General features: G+C 34.5%; 1 protein-coding gene across 1 annotated transcript in view; it reads right to left on the minus strand.

Moving 5' to 3' along the window:
* Window positions 1-19,966, minus strand: part of LOC148946907 (glomulin-like) — a 122,639-nt gene that overhangs the window by 4,719 nt on the left and 97,954 nt on the right. The window contains exons 3-4 of the mRNA XM_089096733.1: window positions 11,307-11,545; window positions 1,376-1,508 (exon numbers count right to left, since the gene is read on the minus strand). Coding sequence (XP_088952859.1) covers window positions 1,376-1,508; window positions 11,307-11,545 — 372 coding nt within the window. The remainder of the gene's footprint in view (window positions 1-1,375; window positions 1,509-11,306; window positions 11,546-19,966) is intronic.

Genomic DNA, 19,966 nt, shown 5'->3' on the forward strand with positions numbered 1-19,966 from the left:
ATTGACCTGAATATAATCATCTGCAAATCAGGATATATATTAGTGTATTGTGCATTAACTATTATCTCTGGAACAGATATTACCGTTATAAGAAAAAACAGAGATTCTTGAAAAAATGATAAAATAACTACTTTTAATTTTTATTTAAGTAATAAATACTTGAACGAATAAAAGTTTTAAAACCATCTTCAGGACTAACCTAACAGCTTCGAAGTTATGCTATGTTCTGTCTTTACTATAAAGCGTTTAATGACCACTAGCAGTTCCAACAATAGACCTGAATTTTGATTATTTGGAATACACAAGATATGTCTTAAGCTTATTATATTTTCTAAGAACTTAGTTTATTCCTGACACCTGCAGCTAGGGAACTGCTTTTATTTTATTTTCATTTAATAAAAACGTGATTTCGTCAAATTGAAAAATAAAACAAACTACAATCATTTATTACTGTGAAAATTGTTGTTTTCTTTTTTTGGGGAGGCGGAATACTTTCAGAGAGCTATACACAGATCCCAACCCTGAAGTTACTTGCTGCTTGCTGTTTACGAAAAGGCGCTTTAAAAAATCCCCCCATCAATAGCTGTGCTTTGGGCGATGTATTACCTCCTCCTAGGAAAAAGAAATCTCCTCTGTATGTAAGCCGTTTGACACTAAATTTCCTTCAAAATTATATTAAGAATATTTCATGCGAGCATACTTCTCATAAACATTTTTAGGAGAGAATATATTCATAGAAATTATGTGAGAATTCAACGATCCACTCCAGTAAGCAAATGTACTGTATCTTAACCAGTAAAAGGGAACGTTTAAAACAAATTTCTGGTCATTTAATTTTCAACTCAAGACAAGGGCATAACTTTGAAACTTCGTGAAGAATATTTGAATATCTAATTCCAAAACCGTCCTCAAAAATCATTAGATAAATTAAACCTGATTCAACTAGCCATGCATACATTGTAATGATGTGTGAATTGTTTTTCATAAATTCTCTTACAAAAAGCATAAATGGAAAACAATTTTAAGCTCCAGGTTGTTTCGTATAAATTTGCTTAGAATATATTCCACTAATAGACTTAAGAGCAAGCAGTTACATTTTTTGACGATATTTTTTCATATAAGAGCATTGTTTTCTTATAAAATCATAAATTTGGCCCCTAAAACTAAACTGATAATAAAAATACTCAGACTAGCTACATATGCAGAGTATCATAGAAACACTTCTCCCTTTTTAATATCTATCCTACAGCCCATGTCCCGTGTTTCTCTTTGACACTGTCCTCTCCAATTTTGCCCCAACTGGAAGAATTACAGTACTTTAGCGTCCACAAGGTTGCAAAGGTAAGCAAATAACCAAAAATAATTAAGTACTTACTCATTTTTTGCTCTATCCTCAAGTATTGGTTCTAAATTATTATTACATTTTCCATAAAAATATAAAGCCAAATCTAAGCCTTCATTGGGGAAAAGTCCATGGAGTGTACTTGGGTATCCAATTTCTTCAGCCCCTAAAATTATAGAAAGAAAAATTAAGTCAGAGGCTTGAGATGCGTAATGTCCGTATTCAAAAACTAATAAAACTAGTCAGCTTAACAAACTTGAATTCTTTAAATTTAGCAAAAATTTTATCTTTCAAATTCTACAACCGCAATAAGAAAAAGAAAATAAACATGGGACATTTTGGTACAATCAAAAAGGGAATACATGACAAATACATACATTAAAACATTAGAAATAAAAATTGGAAAAACGCATTAGAATACGAAGTCATTTTGATTCAGAGTTTAAAGTGAACGGACCTCTCATAAATTGGATATTTTATTAACATTGTCAAACCAGTAAGCTTTTTCATTGAATTATAATCCCAGTGAAGTTAGCTAGATTTCTATATTTCAAAGGATTATAGTTCCTGACCTATATATGATACCTTTGCTTAATATTTTAACCTAGTTTCTGGACATTTACATAAGTTTCTACGGCTTATGATTTACGGACACGATTAATCGGAGCAATTTGGTTTTATAAGTGGAATAAGGGATTACGATTTATGGACTATATTACTGTAAGTGAAAATGATTGATCCTGGAATTTGGGCGAAAGATAAACTTTTTTATAATCCAGTGTTGAATTTCATACAGAAAAATCTCGAACAAGGGATTTCCCACGATTCGATTAAAGACCATGCTTTGGATTTTTTTTCGGCTACTGATGTGTTAGATGCGAGAAAGCTTTTCCTCCAGAAAGCGTTTCCGAGGGAAGTTCCACCCAGGCGAGTTGGTAATAACGCCCAACAAAATAGTATTGCCGATATTATTGCAGTGTTTGAAAGATGCGACTCGGAAGATATAGATGTGCTGGAATTCGTGATAAGGAACGCGAGTAAAATCCCAACAATTCCCGCATCGGCATATTCCATGCTTTGCAGTAAGGTAAAAGCCTGTTTTAATGAATTACGCACTTTGTCAGAAAAGCTTCAAACCCAGCCGCCTCCCCCCCGCTCCCCCTTTAGTTGAAGATAAACCTACATATGCAGTAATTGTGAAAAATGTTTCTACCGATTTAAGTGATCTTGGTTTGCCAAAAGATAAATTGAATACGCTTGAAGGTCATGAAGGGATTTTATGTCTAAAACCTGATAATCAGAATAAAAAGTGGATCGTAGTTACTCGAGATAGGCAGTCAGCCGTATCCCTTGCCGCCTCAGCCTCTAAGAGCCTACCTAATGTTCAAACCAAGGTCCTTGATAAAAAGCCCTTGGTATTGTTCGGGGTATCCATGAAAATGTATCAGAATCATCTCTAAAGGAAAGCATACCGGGATTAGTACGTGCTATTAAAATAGGACATTCAAAATATTTTCGTTTGGAATTTCTGGATCAGTTAGCACTGAAAAATGCAATTAACCATGGTCTCCGACTTGGATATGAGCTTTTTCGTGTTGAAATCTACCAAGAATTACCGCGTCGTTGTTTCCGGTGCCAAGGGGTAGATCACACTATTGCTAGATGCCCACGTTCTCCTGATTTACCAAAATGTTCCCGCTGTGCTGGGGCTCATGAAAACACCACGGACAACTCTTGCTCAGTTGCTCCTAAGTGCGCCAATTGCGGAGGAAATCATGTTTCTTATAGTTTAAAATGCTCGGTACTGAGAAATGCGCTTGCCAAAGACAACATGATGATTTCCCCTATAGCCTTAAGTTTTGTTTCTCTGAACATTAATGGTACTAAAGATAAGGATCTGCAAATCGACGAGCTGCTAAATTTTGATGTTGTATTCCTACAGGAGCATCTACTTTCCAAAGCATCTACTTTCCAAAGTCTGCTACACATGATATATTTATTCGAGAAGCAAAAAAGACCCGCGGTCGCCCTTCCGGCGGCACCGCTATCTTCATTCGGTCGGGATATCAGCCTATGCAAATTTATTCTGATGCTAATATTCTAGCAACCCAGTGTAATAACATGGCTTTTGTAAATGTGTATCTCCCATGCAATCATCGAAACACTCAGTCATTTACTGCTTTTGCTAAAGCTTGCCATAAACTGAAATCTCTTTTCATAAAATTTGCAGATAAAAATGTTGATTAGATCTTAGCCGGGTATATGAATACTGACATATTGACCTCATCTGATCGATCTGAACTCCTGCTAGATTCTCTGCCAAGTGTCTATCATGTCGCTGCTAAGAACCTGGCTTATACTTACATTCATAATCGAGGCTCCGTTAAATCCAACCTCGACCATATTATTGTGTCTAAGTCCGGTCTAATTAAATCCGAGGTGTTTGTTGATGAAGATAAAATCAATGATGACCATCTCCCTATTTCGTGCCTAGTTGAGCCTCCTGATGTTCAAGCCCACTTTAAGGGTCTCCATTCAAAATGGTATCAAAAGCCCAATTGGAATTGGATAAACGTTGAGATGTATATTACTACTATATGCACTCTACTCTCAACTATTAAAGTCCCGTTTCACTTGCTCCAGACTTCGATTAAGTGCCCTGATTCTAAGGAAGACCTAAATTCTTATTATTACCAGATAGTGGCATGTCTAAATTCGGCCACAAAAGTTGCTGTTCTGATTGAGCACGTGCGTTCTGGGTCTCGCAAGCCCCTGTGGAATATACATCCGGAAGTGAAAAAAGTAAAGAACCGCGCAAAGTTTTGGTTGCGATTGTGGAACGCTTGCGATCGACCTTCCTCCAGTGCTGTGTTTACAGTCAAGCAAAAAACGAAGAAAGAATACAAATCTTGCTTACGTAATGCAAGGCTCAACGCGTGGGACGCTCCAAATAGTAAAATGACTTGGAATAGAGTTATCAATAGCAGTAAGTGTTCTCCCCCACCTCAGTCGGAATTAAACCTTATGAATTTTGTGCGCCATTATATTACATATTTTCCGTATTTAATCAGTGTGTTCAGAAACATTTTTCTAATCTACTTAGTTCGGTCCTGCCAGTGTCTGTTTGTCAATATAGAGTCCCTGCGATAAGTATGAGTGATTTACATTGGGCACTGAAGAAATTAAAAAGATTAGATTCTCCTGATTGTGATGGTCTATGCTTTAGGAATTTTGCTTATGATTGCCCATTATTGTTGAACCACCTGCAGTTATTATTCCAGATTTGTATAGCTCAATCTCTGGTTCCTGATAGTTTTCTTTCCGGTAGTATCACGCCTATACTTAAACGCGGTAAAGATCCAGATTCATGCTCGAATTATAGACCGATTACTGTATCTTGCTTTATGAGTAAGATTTTTGAGTATGTCCTTTTGCCTGAAATAACTTCTACGTACGATTTTTCGTCTTTTCAATTAGGATTTAGAAGAGGGGTTGGGTTGCCCCCAGGCGTATCATGTGCTCAGCCGGTTGTTAAAGGAAGCTTTTGCCCAGAAGCGTTCATTGTATTGCTGCACAGTAGACATTTCCGGGGCTTTTGATAATGTTGTTCACGCCCAGGCCTTGCATTCCCTTGCTTGTTCCGGAGTCAATTATTCAGTTATTTCTACATTGCGATATTGGTATGATAATTCTTACGTGCGTATTAAGTGGCTGTCAAATACTTCTGATTCGGTAGCTGTTAGGAAAGGCGTTAGACAGGGAGGAGTTTTATCTCCTTATATATTTAAAGGTGTCCTCGCTACTTGTTTAAAACATCTATCTCCTACTGTGTTTTTTCGTGATATTGGTGTAAGTTATATTGCATACGCCGACGATGTCCTTTTAGTTAGTTTTTCTCGTCGAGGGCTGGCTCAGAACTTCCGTAAGCTGTCTGCTCTACTTAGTGATATTTGCCTATTTGTTAATATGGGAAAGTGTGAGTTTATGTGTTTTAATAGTAGCATTTCTGTATCTCCATTAAACCTCGGTTCGATTTCATTTCCTAGTTTGGATAAATTCAAGTGGTTTGGTATATCGTTTTGTCCGTCCATTTCCGAAACTTGCTCTGAGTTGGTTACTAATGCATTAAATAATATTCGTGTGTCATATGGTAAGATATGTCCAAATAGAGGGCGTTATAACCGTAAGGGCCTAGCTCGGCTTTATAATAGTTTTTGCTCTCCAGGAGTAAATTTTCTATCTGGATTCCACCACTTGCTGAGGAAAAAAGATTTACGGAGACTTAGAAGTGGTTACTTTAGATATTGTAAATATTTGATGTATTTACCCGGCCGTTTTAAAAATAGAAACATTGTATCCCGGTATGGTGTCATTGATGCTTGCACGCGACTGGCCAGTGTTTCTTCTAATATGATTATGAATACTAGTAATGTCGTTTCTGTCACTGACCCCTTAGTTTGTTTTTTTCATCGTGATAATGGTTAATTTGTATTTTTTCGTTGTTGTTTGATTTCGTAATGATGTTGTTATTTTTTCTTTTATATTTTCCATTACTCCGCAGTGTCTTTTATAATGTTCATATGTGGGTCATAAATAAATTATTATTATTATTATAGCAAGATGGTATATCCACTTTAATTAATATTTCTAATATGCTAGTTAAAAAAACTTATTTCAAAAAATAAATTTTCAAAGAAAAGTCAAGAGCTACATATAACCAAAGACGAGCAGAAATAGACTCTATTAAAAGTCCTAACTTAGAATGAACGGAAATATCCATCAATGAATAAATGAGACCCAAAACGTACAGGAAGTACAATGAACTTTCAAGTCAAATCTAAGACATAGAGAAACTACCACAAACAGGAGTAGGATTAGCATCCCCTAACCTTTTAAAAACCAGAGCGTCATTTGTGATTCATCAAATCAATTTTTATTCGAACTATGAGGTTTTTATTTTTCAAAACATCATCAACAACAACAAAAAAAAAAAAGAAAACCATAATAGCCATGATTACTGAAAAGAACAAATGAAAGTACATTTACTGTTAAATAAATAATGACATTCACACCGCGAAGACTGGAAAAATTTATTAACGATATAAAAGATAAATTTTATTTAAATATAGATTGTTTTCCGTAAAGCGCAAATGAAGCTCAAGCCTTTATAAGGCTTAGGAAGCGCTAATTTGACTTTTGTTAGGATAACTTCTATTCGTTTTAGGTTTGAATTGATTATCCATTGTAACTTCCCTTTTTTTGGACCTCATTTTGATACAGATTGATATAGATTAAAGAAAAAGTTTTTCTCGTCTTTTTTATGCACTTTCAAGCTACTCTCTTTCAATACAGCAGTGGACGCGGAGTTCGGCTTCGGAAGGGACAGTCAAAGAAACTAGTGCAATAATAATCTTTAAAAAATTTGATTGACTCAATTTGATTGATTAATTGATAGCAATCTTTAAATTTATTATAATAAGCAAACTTAGAACTTAAAGACATTAAATTTAAACGATGTATTTTTCTACAAACCATTACATACAACATGACCCTTAGCTTCCAAAAAACAGGACCTAAATTTTCAAGGACCTAAAAGCTTCAATATTGCTCTTTACTTTCATGTAAAAAATATATTGTTTTAAATTTATGTTTACAAGACAAAAATTTGTTTCTCAAAATTACAGATTACATGGAAAAAAAGAGAGTATAAAGTGAAATACCTAGAACCTCTATGGCTACTAATTAAAAAAAAAGTTTTTTTTTTTCAAATGAAATTATAGAGCAACATCCAAATTTAAGACGAATATAAATTGTTCCGTATATGAGGAGGGAGGTCTTCTCCCCAACCCCTTGCTCTTTACACCATAGTTATGCACGCTAATAAGTTCTTTTAGTCTTTCTATTCATTCCAATCGCCTTTGTGCTTTCTTTAGCAGTCGTTTTTGAAGCGTTGGGGACGAAAATTCCGACTTTAGCATCACGAGCGGGGGTTGAAGAGAAGGTAGCCACCTTATATACAAAAGGATTGCTGTTTATTTTATGTTTCAGTATTTCATCCTTTCGTCGGTCTTTGACCTATTAAGATCTAAACCAGTTTATATTGTTTAGCCAGTTTTCAAAGAGGATTATTGTTTGGATATTTATTTCATTGCGCAACAAGTGGAATTGTGTACAATACTGTATAACGCAGTGAATAATTTGCTTTGGATAATTGAATAATATTATACCAGTTGCTGTGGATGCCAGAGTACGATGGAATAAATGTTTGCAGGTCCCCACGGTCCATCGCGCCACCCGCCACGAAGGTGATTGCCAATGCCATCCGTGGGCCTGCTCAGCAAAAGATAAGTGATTTTGGATTTTTTCTCGTCTGTGTCTTCAAGATGCCCTTTAAACAGTTTGTTTTAGCCCTAGCTCATTTCCAAGGATTCCCGTTATGGCCCGTCAGGGTTCTGCAGATCGTTAAAGATAATAAAAGCCGAGAAAACTTCAATGTTTTCTGCTACGGAGATCACAAGGAAATAAGACTCACTGAAAAAAGTTTATTATCGTATGCAGTTAATATAAAGGAAGCCTTGCAAAAAAACGGGAAAAGGAGTAAAGTTCGCGTTTAAAGAAGCTAAAAAATCCCCCGAAATCTACAAACAAAGCAAATCCTACGCTGCACTCAAATTCAGCGAGACTGCAAGCTCGTCATCTCAGCTGTTGGAGATAATTGTTGCTAGCGAGGATGATATTGCAAGAACGCAGAAATCAATGATGGAAAAAATTACTGAGAAAGTTTTAGAAAAGTGTGGGGATGAACAACAGAAAAGCTGGGATTCCTTAAAAAAAAAAAAACCAATCATGCGAGGCGATAATTAGGTTAATCTATGCCTCAGTGTCCCTTGAGTTTACACCAAAGTTTCAGAGCTTATTACAGTCTTACAAAAGCCTGAAAGCAGAAATGCAAGGGTTGGAAAATCGCATGGCACAGATGGAAAGTAGAATAGACAATTTTGAAGAAGAAAAGCTCCTAAATAGCCTAGTTTTCAATTGTGTGAAGAAGTTACCTGGTGAAGATTTGAAACTAACAACAACGAATATCATAACGCAGAAAATGGGAGTCACCGGTTTTTCGCAAAATGACATTCAGAATATTTACCGTTACCTTTTAAATAATTCCAGCATAGAAGGCCAAAAAGATATTGTACCGGTGTTTGTGAAATTGAAAAACAGTGAACTGCCAAGGAGAGTTTTCAAGAGAAAAACTAAGCTTGCTAAGTCGGGCATTTTCGTGTCTGAGGCCCTAACGAAACGCCGGCGTGACATTCTGAATACGGCAAGGAATAGTTTTGGAGTGCAAACAGTCTGGTTTGGTCGAGGGCTAATCCTCACAAAACTCCCAAAAGACACCATTGCTCGCAGGATTCGGTCACTGGCGGATTGCTTTTAGTTGGTTGTGCTTATTTTGTTGTTTTGATTTATTGTCTAGAAATGTTTTTTTCTCTTTTCATTTATTATACTAATAATTATTTATCTGTTCCTAGAGCTCAGCTGCGCCTTTTTTGTCTTTTATTATTATTATTTTTTTCGACAATGAGAGCTATGAAAGTGTTTATTAGATATAAATATGTGTGATGTACCAATCGGTACCACATCGAGATTGGGCCGGTTGGAAAGCCACCCGTTTTATATTGATAGTTATTTACTTTCAGATTTGGCGAATGAAGAGTCGACCATAAGTTATAGACCTTTGCAGTTTAGTAAATATTGTGATTCCTTGTATCTTGGACCAATGCAAAATGCTGGTTTCAATACGTGTTCATGGAACTGCCACCTTAATTTTTCGTATGACGAGGTATTTGATTTTTTTTTCAAAATGTCGGAATCTCCATGTTATGGCTATTTGTTAATTTTTTTTGAGCCAGGATAGTCCTCTCTCGTCTTTTAGTTTTCCGGCCTATCAGCTTACCGCGAGGAGTAGAGCTTCAATGAACCACGGTGGACCCGGTTTTATAGTAAGCGATTCACTTAAATGGAAGCCAAGGGAGGATCTTGATGTCTGGAGAGAAGGTAAGGTAGAAACATTTGATCTAGGTAGGTCACGACCTATCTGTAGAGCTATCTACCTTTCTGGTAATGAATAATTTGACAATAGTGACGAAGAAACTATCGTAAACAATTCAGAGAATCATGAATATGATGAAAAACTTCGAAGATGGAGGTGCTTTCATATGTGGCTGATAGGCGAAAAGAACTAAGACGCTAAACGACTACCCAAAAGTAATGAAAGTCTTCAAAAAATCTAACTCCATAATTCCTTTGTCAGCAACTGCAAAGCGACTATTTTTGGCTGGTGGAGGAATTTTTACCCCAAAACAGAACAGACTTGGAGATACTACGTTTGAAAAGCTACAAACATAGAAATCAAAGAAACCAAATTAAATGCTTATGTTGCATTAAGTGGTGAATGGCACGTTTGGTATTGTTTTTACTACCTAGCATTCGGATATTTTAAATGAATCGGATTTTCATTATCTAAGAGTTCCTGCATCCGGTAATCGAAGCAGAAAACAGTCTCCATTGTCTTTTCTAGGTACTTTTTCGAAAAGGTTCAGGATCAGATATCCGAGGACAAGCATTTTACTTCTGACAACTAGCCCATATCATGACCCCAGACTATATGGTACCACTGCCATAGGAGTTCTTCTAACAGATTCAAGCATTCTGGCAGTCAACTCTGTGAGATAAGTACAAGTGGTATTCCTTACTGTTTACCTGACTCGTTTGTTATTCGTCAGCACCTACCGGGAAATCAAAAAGATACACATGGACATGGACGTACGCAGCTTCTTGTCTAGGGGGGGCAGCCGCTTCTGCGATGAAGGGCGGGGGAGAGTAAGCTGAAGTTATATTGTCAGCTCACAAAACCCTACATTGCCAGCAAGTTATATCATGCCTATGAAATCTTTATTAATAAGTCATCACCAAAAATCACCAAGAAGCATCAGCATTAATCTTCTTAGATTAGAGCTAAATCTTTCCAAGACATTATGGATAATTGCTTCTTGTTTGACTTTTATTCTGTCACTATCGACTGTTTATTTCCAACTTTTTCAACCATCTACCTTTTATCAACTGCTTTTTTAGCCATCTATCTTTTTTTCAACTGCTTTTTCAACCATCTGCTTTTTCAGCCATATCTAGTGTAAATTTGAAGTTCTAGGGGGGGGCAGCAGCCCCCCCTTCCGTACGCCCATGCAAATGGAGAATAAGTAAGCCTTAGTACTTTAACACTTAAGTACTGCGGAAATGCTTGATACTTACACTTAAGTAAAAATTTCCTGGAGTACTTGGTACTTATACTTAAGTAAAAAATAAAAGTACTTTGTCCAACACTGCATCTCGCACGAGAATATGATTATGCTCTATAAACTTTATAATTTTGAAATAACCAAAAGAACAATCTTAGAATATGACAGTTTTTAATGTGTGAATAGACCTCAGATGGGTTGAGGGAGAAAATGGTTTTACTATGGCGTCCATAGTGCTTGAAAAGATAATTTTGGTCAGTCGTCTGAGCGGTGAGTACTTAATATCAGTCAAAAAACTGAAAAAAAATTGTTCATTCCCACTGTCAAGGTCTGTTCCGAAGGATATGTTAATAGACTCTAGCAGGGTTAAGTCCCATTTCCAGGATGATAGGCTTAAAAATTAAAGTTTGACTTCCTTCTTTTTGACCCCCTACCCCTAGGGGAGAAACCTGTGTACGGTAAAATATATTTTAAAATAAAGCATACCTTTTTCCTTAGAAAATTAGCTCCCACTGGGTTTACTAGCTTACCCTGATATAAACAGTGTGAACACCTGTTTGTGTTTCCGCGTCTGTAAAATCTAAGCATATGTATCCTGATTACTTTTCACAAAATATTAGAATTAGGCGTAAGCTCGCAAAGGCTTTACAAAGGAACGAGAAACTTACCAGAACCAAGAGCTTCTTTGCTCCATCCTTTTTCGTGAACATATGGCAACGATGCTTCAAGAATTTTCGTACGAATCTCTGCTTCATAGTCTTCATCTTCAAACTTCCTCTTCTCTTCTTCTTTCCTCGCTGCTTCAAATTCGTCTTCATATATTTTAGTTGTTTCAGCAGAACTCAAAAAGCGACGAGGAAGGAGAGCGTACATTAATTGTCGTCTTAATTGAAACATTTCTAAATGACTGCAAACTAAGAAAAAAAGGACGACAATATGAAGATATTATGCAGTTTTCTTTTGAAATCATATGTTCTTCTAAAGCAGCAGTAAGATGTAATTCGAAAGTTGAACAAAAAAAAATCGGATTACGACTTACTTAAAAGCATAATTAGCTAGGTTAGAAGTCAGGGAACTTCAGAGCATGAAATACTAATAATAACAATAAAAGATTGAAATTTTTCTGGCAACTACCATAGTAGCTTACCCAAAGCAGGGCAATGAGTATTCAATTGGGCATGATGCAACTATAGAGGCCATAGCAAAATCCCCAATGCACACAGATTCACACACACACACACTGACGCCCATAGACGCACACTAGGACAAAGACGCAAAAACATACAGAGACACATACTGAAATAAATAGAGACAAATACACACAAATACAAATATGCACAGAAAGATATAGGGAGAGGCAAAGACTTCCTGGCACAAGTTAGATTTAAATAAGGTTCAACTTTTCTGCTAAAAAGTTGGTAGTGAGGGGGTTCAGGGTGTTGGAACACGGACCCACTTTGATCCTTCAATCTTAAACGCTAGATTGAAGTTTATTGCAAGATTCCAAATAAACAAGGTGCAACCATCCCACTTATCGGCTAAAAGATGGTGATGGAAGGGATGGGGTCTGGGGAGAGTCTCATGTTTTATTATAGAAATCAATACGTTTGCAAAACTTCACCTTGATGGGACAAAGGAGGAAGTTGAAAGCGGAGGAAATACTAAATGAAATATCTGAAGTTAGGCCCGATAAGACAAAGATAAAAAAAAGCGCTTAAAAAAAACCTATGCGTTTTCTCCGCCAATGAATCGTACAATTTAAACAAAATCCCTAACATACCTCTTTTTTGTCATTTTATCTACATTTCTCGTTCGAGAGAGTCTTTGGTAAATAAATTTCCGACAACCATTAAATAATGGTTCTATTTTTTAGTAGTTGAATATTATAGCTAACAAGTTTCGAACACATTTACGTAGTTTAATTGTTGTCGACATTCATATTATCTCGGCAGCTGATACCAATATCTTGGCAAAAGAATTATAAATGTAATCGAAGAAAAACAAATTATTTGCTAACAGGATTAAAGTAACTCAAGTAATAAACTAAGGAGTATTTTTCGCTCACCTATGTTTCTACGCATGAAGGAAAACCAGAAGTCCTTCTTTAGTAAAAAAAAGAAAAAGAAAAAAACATAATACAGAAAAAGCTTTTAGAAAGAACAAGACAGTGTTGTTTTTTTTTAATTTATGATTCCAATTAGTGACAACCGATGACCTATTTGGACAATTTGTTTTTCTATCACAACCTAGGCAATTAGCAATCACCAAAAAATTTCGGCTATTGAGATAGGAAGTTATGGCCTATCTACTACTACTACTACCACTACTGACAACTCACTGCAGCAACAAGCAACTTTGGGCTAATAGAGCTGCAAATGCCCCTCCTCCTTCTCAATCAAAGTAGGGAGGCCACAGAAGGTACAGGAAGAACATAATTTATGCAAGATCACACGCCTATTTCTAGGTCAATCACAAAGCTAGAAATACTGGACGAGATGACGTCACAGCCAAAAGTCCCACTGAATCTGACTGGGTGTTACATCCCCAGATTTCTGGGAATTTACCTTGAAATTACGTAACAGCCCCAAGAGGTATTAGCATGCGCAACTAATATAAGGAAGGATTGTCAGTATAGTTGATAGAAAAATCAATAAAGTTTCATGGGAATTTAAATGTATCAGCGCACAGTTGCCAGAACAAAGGAACCTTCAGAGATTACTTTTAGAGGATTATTTGGGCGAAACAGATCGAGATTTTTTAGCGATTATTTGGACAGGAAAAGTTAGAATTTCTAGGTTGTGGACGCTATAATACACAAGTTCCAATTTTCAATATAGAGGCTCCATTAAGAGTCATAAATGTGTAAGAAAAAAAGTTATCAGAACGTCATATCAGACCTCATCTTTCGGGGGTTAGACAAGCGAATGGATTGAACATTCAATTCTGACACTTTCTTGCTTAACAGTATCTTTTTAAAACATCCCCAATGGTCTAAATGTTTCCTGATTATGACTTGTCTATTCAGTAACCTTAGGCACTTCCATTTCAACTGTTCATGCAAACATCCAGCAATAAAATCAATTTTAAAAAGAAAATTACCACCATTTAAAAAATTAAAGTCATCGAAACACCTATTTTCGAGCATATTTTTGATCGACTAATTTAAAACGGGTAGATACAGTTTGCAGACGTTCACGAAACGTTGAATAGTTCTTTGTTCCTAAGTAATGCGCGAACTACTTACTCGTGCGTGTACATTATGAAGCCAAGATGGCTATATGTCCTTTTTTTTCAAAATTAGATGGTGGAAATCTTAAACAATGTAAGCAACTTATAGAACTTTAGAGACAGAAATTAAATTTTAGATGAATCTACAGAGTTTAAACTTTGTTCATTTTATGCCTTTTTTTCATATTTTTTATTACTTTTGCGGATCGAGGTCAGATGGACATTTGGGGTTTAGTTTTATTTTTAAGATGAGTTTGAAAAAAAAAATAAAGTTATTAATTGAAACGAAGGCCAATAGTTTGTCACTGGGTCAAAGAAGAAAGTTTATCGGAAGGGGAAGTCAGCGTAGGGATATTAAAAAGATCATTATTTTTGTTACAAGTAGTTTTTTTAATTTATGGGGTGTCAACTACAGGTTCAATATACGTTTCATCTTTTGAATCAGTTCCATAAAAAAATTCATAATATTCTCTCTCTTGATACTTGAGTCACTCTCTTCACATAGTTCATAAGCAGTAGAATAATCATTATCCCATTGGAGACATACATAATTTCTACTCTGAAAATATTTAAGGTATAGAATAAATGGATTGCAAAAACAAGAAAATAGAACTACTACTAGCAACTCACTGTAACGTAAAGCCACCTGAGGTTAATACAGATACATTTATCAAGAAAATATCTGAAAATTTTTAAGGTATAGTATGAATAGCTTGCAAAAAACATGATAATACTACTAGTACTAACAACTTACTGCACTACTAACACACCTACGGTCAACAAAAGTATGTTTTATCAAGAAAATATTAGAAAATTTATATATTATAGTATGAGTGACATGCAAAAACATGAAAATACTACTAGCAACTCGCTGTAGCATAAGGACACCTGAGGCCAACACAGCTACGTTTTATCAAGAAAATATCTGAAAATAGTCTCAGGTATAGTACAAATGGATTGCAAAAAACATGAAAATAGAACTACTACTAGCAACTCACTGTAACATAAAGCCAACTGAGGTCAATACAGATGCATTTATCAAGAAAATGTCTGAAAATTTTTAAGGTATAGTATGAATAGCTTGCAAAAAACATGATAATACTACTAGTACTAACGACTTACTGCACTACTAAGACACTTGTGGTCAACAAAAGTACGTTTTATCAAGAAAATATTAGAAAATTTATATATTATAGTATGAGTGACATGCAAAAACATGAAAATACTACTAGCAACTCGCTGTAGCATAAGGACACCTGAGGCCAATATAGCTACGGTTTATCAAGAAAACATTTGAAAATGTTTAAGGTATAGTACAAATGGCTTGCAATAAACATGAAAATAGAACTACTACTAACAACTCACTGTAACATAAAGCCACCTGAGGTCAATACAGATACCTTTAACAAGAAAATATCTGAAAATGTTTAAAGTATAGTATGAATAGCTTGCAAAACCATCAAACTTTAATATTTTTCTAGCGAGGTGAGGGATGATCCAAGGGCTCATTGGGTACTTTCTTGTGCCCTTCTTTCTCAAAATTAGCTGGTGGAAATATTAAACAATGTAGGTGACTTATGAAAACTTTAATAATTTTTAGGGAGGTGGGGTATGATCCAACGGCTCACTGGGCAAAACCCTATGCCCTTCTTTTTCAAAATTAGCTGTTGAAAATATTAAACAATCTCGGCGACTTATGAAAACTTTAATATTTTTTTAGGGAGGTGAGGGATGATCCAAGGGCTCATTGGGTACTTTCTTGTGCCCTTCTTTCTCAAAATTAGCTGGTGGAAATATTAAAAAATGTAGGCGACTCATGAAAACTTTAATACTTTTTAGAGAGGTGGGGTATGATCCTAAGGCTCACTGGGTACATTCTTATGCCATTATTTTTCAAAATTAGCTGGTGGAAATATTAAACAATGTAGGCGACATATTAAAGCTCTAATATTTTTCTTAGGAAGGTGGAGGATGATCCAAGAGCTCATTGGGTACTTTCTTGTGCCCTTCTTTTTCAAAATTAGCTGGTGGAAATATTAAACAATGTAGGTGACTTATGAAAATTTTAATATTTTTTAGGGAGGTGGGGGATGATCCAAGGGCTCACTGGGCAAAACCCTATGCCATTCTTTTCCAAAATTAGCTGTTGAAAATATTAAAAATTTAGGTGACTTATGAAAACTTTAATATTTTTTTAGGGAGGTGAGGGATGATCCAAGGGCTCATTGGGTACTTTCTTGTGCCCTTCTTTCTCAAAATTAGCTGGTGGAAATATTAAAAAATGTAGGCGACTCATGAAAACTTTAATACTTTTTAGAGAGGTGGGGTATGATCCTAAGGCTCACTGGGTACATTCTTATGCCATTATTTTTCAAAATTAGCTGGTGGAAATATTAAACAATGTAGGCGACTTATTAAAGCTCTAATATTTTTCTTAGGAAGGTGGAGGATGATCCAAGAGCTCATTGGGTACTTTCTTGTGCCCTTCTTTCTCAAAATTAGCTGGTGGAAATATTAAACAATGTAGACGACTTATGAAAACTTTAATATTTTCTAGGGGGGTGGGGGATGATTCAAGGGCTCATTGGGTATATTCTTTTGCCCTTCTTTTTCAAAATACTGATTTTTTGGACTTGGAATTTTTTTATGAATCTTAAAAGGACATGAAATATGCTTGGGGCTGTACCAATTGTACTCTATGCTTGCTCTTAGAAACGACGCGGCTTTCCCAGTGGTGCTCTATGGTAGGTTATCGACACTACATAGTTTATTGCATGTTTTTGGTCATTAATCATTATGCAGTGGAAGGATAAACACATAAGTCACATCTTTAAAAAAGAGGAGATGAAGCATTTTAAGAAAGTGTGTTCACATGATAGTGTTATTGTAGCACTGAATGCTGACAAGGAGAAGTATTTGAACTATGAAACAAGTACAAGTGGTAGCACTATCGTAAATGTATGCATGCAGTGCCATGACAGTAAGGAATTAAATTTCTTTGGAGTACCAAAAAAATTCAACTCTTATGATGGTGGATATGCGAGAGTGAGATCCCCAGAGATGATAACACTCAAGAGAATGTCAACATAAAAATAATAGCTGATGAAGTGGGGCATCTTCTTGCTAGTGCTTGTGGTAACATGTTACTCAGTGTTACACACAATCGTCAGCTTTCGGGTATTAGCATTCAACGGAAGGTCAAAAGAAGACGGGCATACTCTTCTACTAATATCATAAACCATATCTTGTCTGCATGCAGGGACTGTTACTTGTGTAAAAATAATGTAATAATAGACAGTGAAATTGCTGGAAAAATAAAAAGGACATTGGCAGAAAATATCACTAAGGAATATAAAGAGGAATCCATGAACAACAAAGTGTCAACCAACGTTATTGCTACTATTTATTATATAGCTATTGGACCTAATAATAGACAAGACGAAATGGATATTGAACATATAGGTAACAACCCAATTAAAATAGTGTATGACACTAAGTGAAATAAGGATTATTCTACTTATTACTAACTAAAAAAAGACGATAGCTACAGCATCAAGAGAGAACATGATAAAGTATTTTATGGAACAAATTCAAAGTGTCCAAAGTTGTTCAATGAAATTAATAATGTATAATAATTTATGCAACATATTATTTATGCTATTATTCTACATGTCATTATTTCAATAAAAATATTTTATGCATTACTTTGATATATTTCCATTATTTTTAGGGTATGCTAGAACGTCAAACGCTTAGAACATCTATTAAAAAGTTGGAGATATAAGAAAAGGAGTTTTCTGAAATATAGATATTACTACTAACAGTATCATAGCGGATGTATTAGAAAATGAGATAGGTTAAAAGAACTTTCACCAAAGTCTAAGAGAGATATGAGCTGAATTTTTTAACTCAAAATCTCCACAGGCAAGCAAACACCCCGACCAGACGCACAGGCAGAGAGAGTTTTCAGTTTTCAGAAACAGGAACATCCACGTTTCAAATCCATCTGATTTTAGTAATAATAATTGATTTGTAATTAAGTCATAACAAACTCTTTCTTGAATTTATCACTTGGATACACAACACAGACATTTCATTCAAGATATTATGAAAAAGTTGTAAGTAAGTAACAAACTCTTTCTTGAATTCAGCTCTTGGATAAACAATACAGAAATTTCATTCGAGAAATTATGAAAAAATTGTAAGTAATTAACAAACTCTTTCTTGAGTTCAGCTCATGGATACACAATATGGATATTTCATTCATGAAATTATGAAAAATTGTAGGTAAGTAACAAACTCATTTTTAAATTCACCTCTTGTATGCACCATACAGAAAATTTATTCAATAAATTATGAAAAAATTGTAACTAAGTAACAAACTCTTTCTTGAATTCACCTCTTGGATAAACAATACAGAAATTTAATTCAAAAAATTATGATAAAATTGTAAGTAAGACACAAACTCTTTTTTGAATTCGCCTCTTGGATACACAATACTGAAATTTCGTGCAAGAAATTATGAAAAACTGCAAGTAAGTAACAAACTCTTTCTTGAATTCACCTCTTGGATACAAAATAGACATTTCTTTCAAGAAATTATGAAAAAAACGTAATACAGGAATTTCATTCAAGAAATTATGAAAAATTGTAAGTAAGTAACAAACTCTTTCTTTAATTCACCTCTTGGATACACAATACTGAAATTTCATTCATGAAAATATGAAAAATTGTAAATAAATAACAAACTCTTTTTTTGAATTCATCTCTTGTATATTCAATACAGATATTTCATTCAAGAAATTATAAAAATTGTAAGTAAGTAACAACCTCTTTCTTGAATTCACCTCTTGGATACACAATGCAGAAATTACATTCAAGAAATTATGAATAAATTGTAAGTAAGTAACAAACTCTTTTTTGAATTCACCTCTTGGATACACAATACAGAAATTTCAATCAAGAAATTATGAAAAATTGTAAGTAAGTAACAAACTCATTCTTGAATTCACCTCTTGTATACACAATACAGAAATTTCATTCAAGAAATTATGAAAAAATTGTAAGTAAGTAACAAATTATTTCTTGAATTCACCTCTTGGATACACAATGTGAAAATTTCATTCAAGAAATTATGAAAAAATTGTAAGTAAGTAACAAATTCTTTCTTGAATTCACCTCTTGGAAACAGATTACAGAGAATTGATCCAAGAGATTATGAAACAATTGTAAGTAAAAAACAAACTCTTTCTTGAATTCACCTCTTGGATATACAATACAGAAATTTGATTCAAGAAATTATGAAAAAATTGTAAGTAATTAACAAGCTCTCTCTTGAATTCACCTCTTGGATACACAATACAGAAATTTCATTCAAAAAATTATGAAAAAAGTGTAAGTAGGAAACAAACTCTTTCATGAATTCAACTCCTGGATACACAATATGGAAATTTCATTAACACAATTACGAAAAAACTCTAAGTAAGTAACAAACTCTTTCTTGAATTCATATTTTGGATAAACAATACAGAAATCTCATTCAAGAAATTATGAAAAATTGTAAGTAGGTAGCAAACTCTTTCTTGAATTCACCTCTTGGATACAAAATACAGAAATTTCATTCATTAAATTATGAAAAATTGTAAGTAAGTAACAAACTCTTTCTTGAATTCACCTCTTGGATACACAATACAGAAATTTCATTCAAGAAATTATGACAAAATTGTAAGTAAGTAACAAACTTTTTTTGAATTCACCTCTTGGATACACAATACCGATATGTCATTTAATAAATTATGAAAAAATTGTAAGTAAGTAAAAAACTCTTTCTTGAATTCGCCTCTTGGATACACAATACAAAAAATTTCATTCAAGAAATTATAAAAAAATTGTAAGTAAGAAACAAACCCTTTATTGAATTCACCTCTTGGATACACAATACAGAAATGTCATTCAAGAAATTATGACAAAATTGTAAGTAAGTAACAAACTTTTTTTGAATTCACCTCATGGATACACAATACCAAAATTTCCTTGAATAAATTATGAATAAATTGTAAGTAAGTAACAGACTCTTTCTTGAATTCACCTCTTGGATACA

Source organism: Artemia sp. Qi Xiang Cuo, chromosome 11 (assembly GCF_049724085.1).
Source record: "Artemia sp. Qi Xiang Cuo chromosome 11, ASM4972408v1, whole genome shotgun sequence".
In the NCBI taxonomy this organism is placed as follows: domain Eukaryota; kingdom Metazoa; phylum Arthropoda; class Branchiopoda; order Anostraca; family Artemiidae; genus Artemia; species Artemia sp. Qi Xiang Cuo.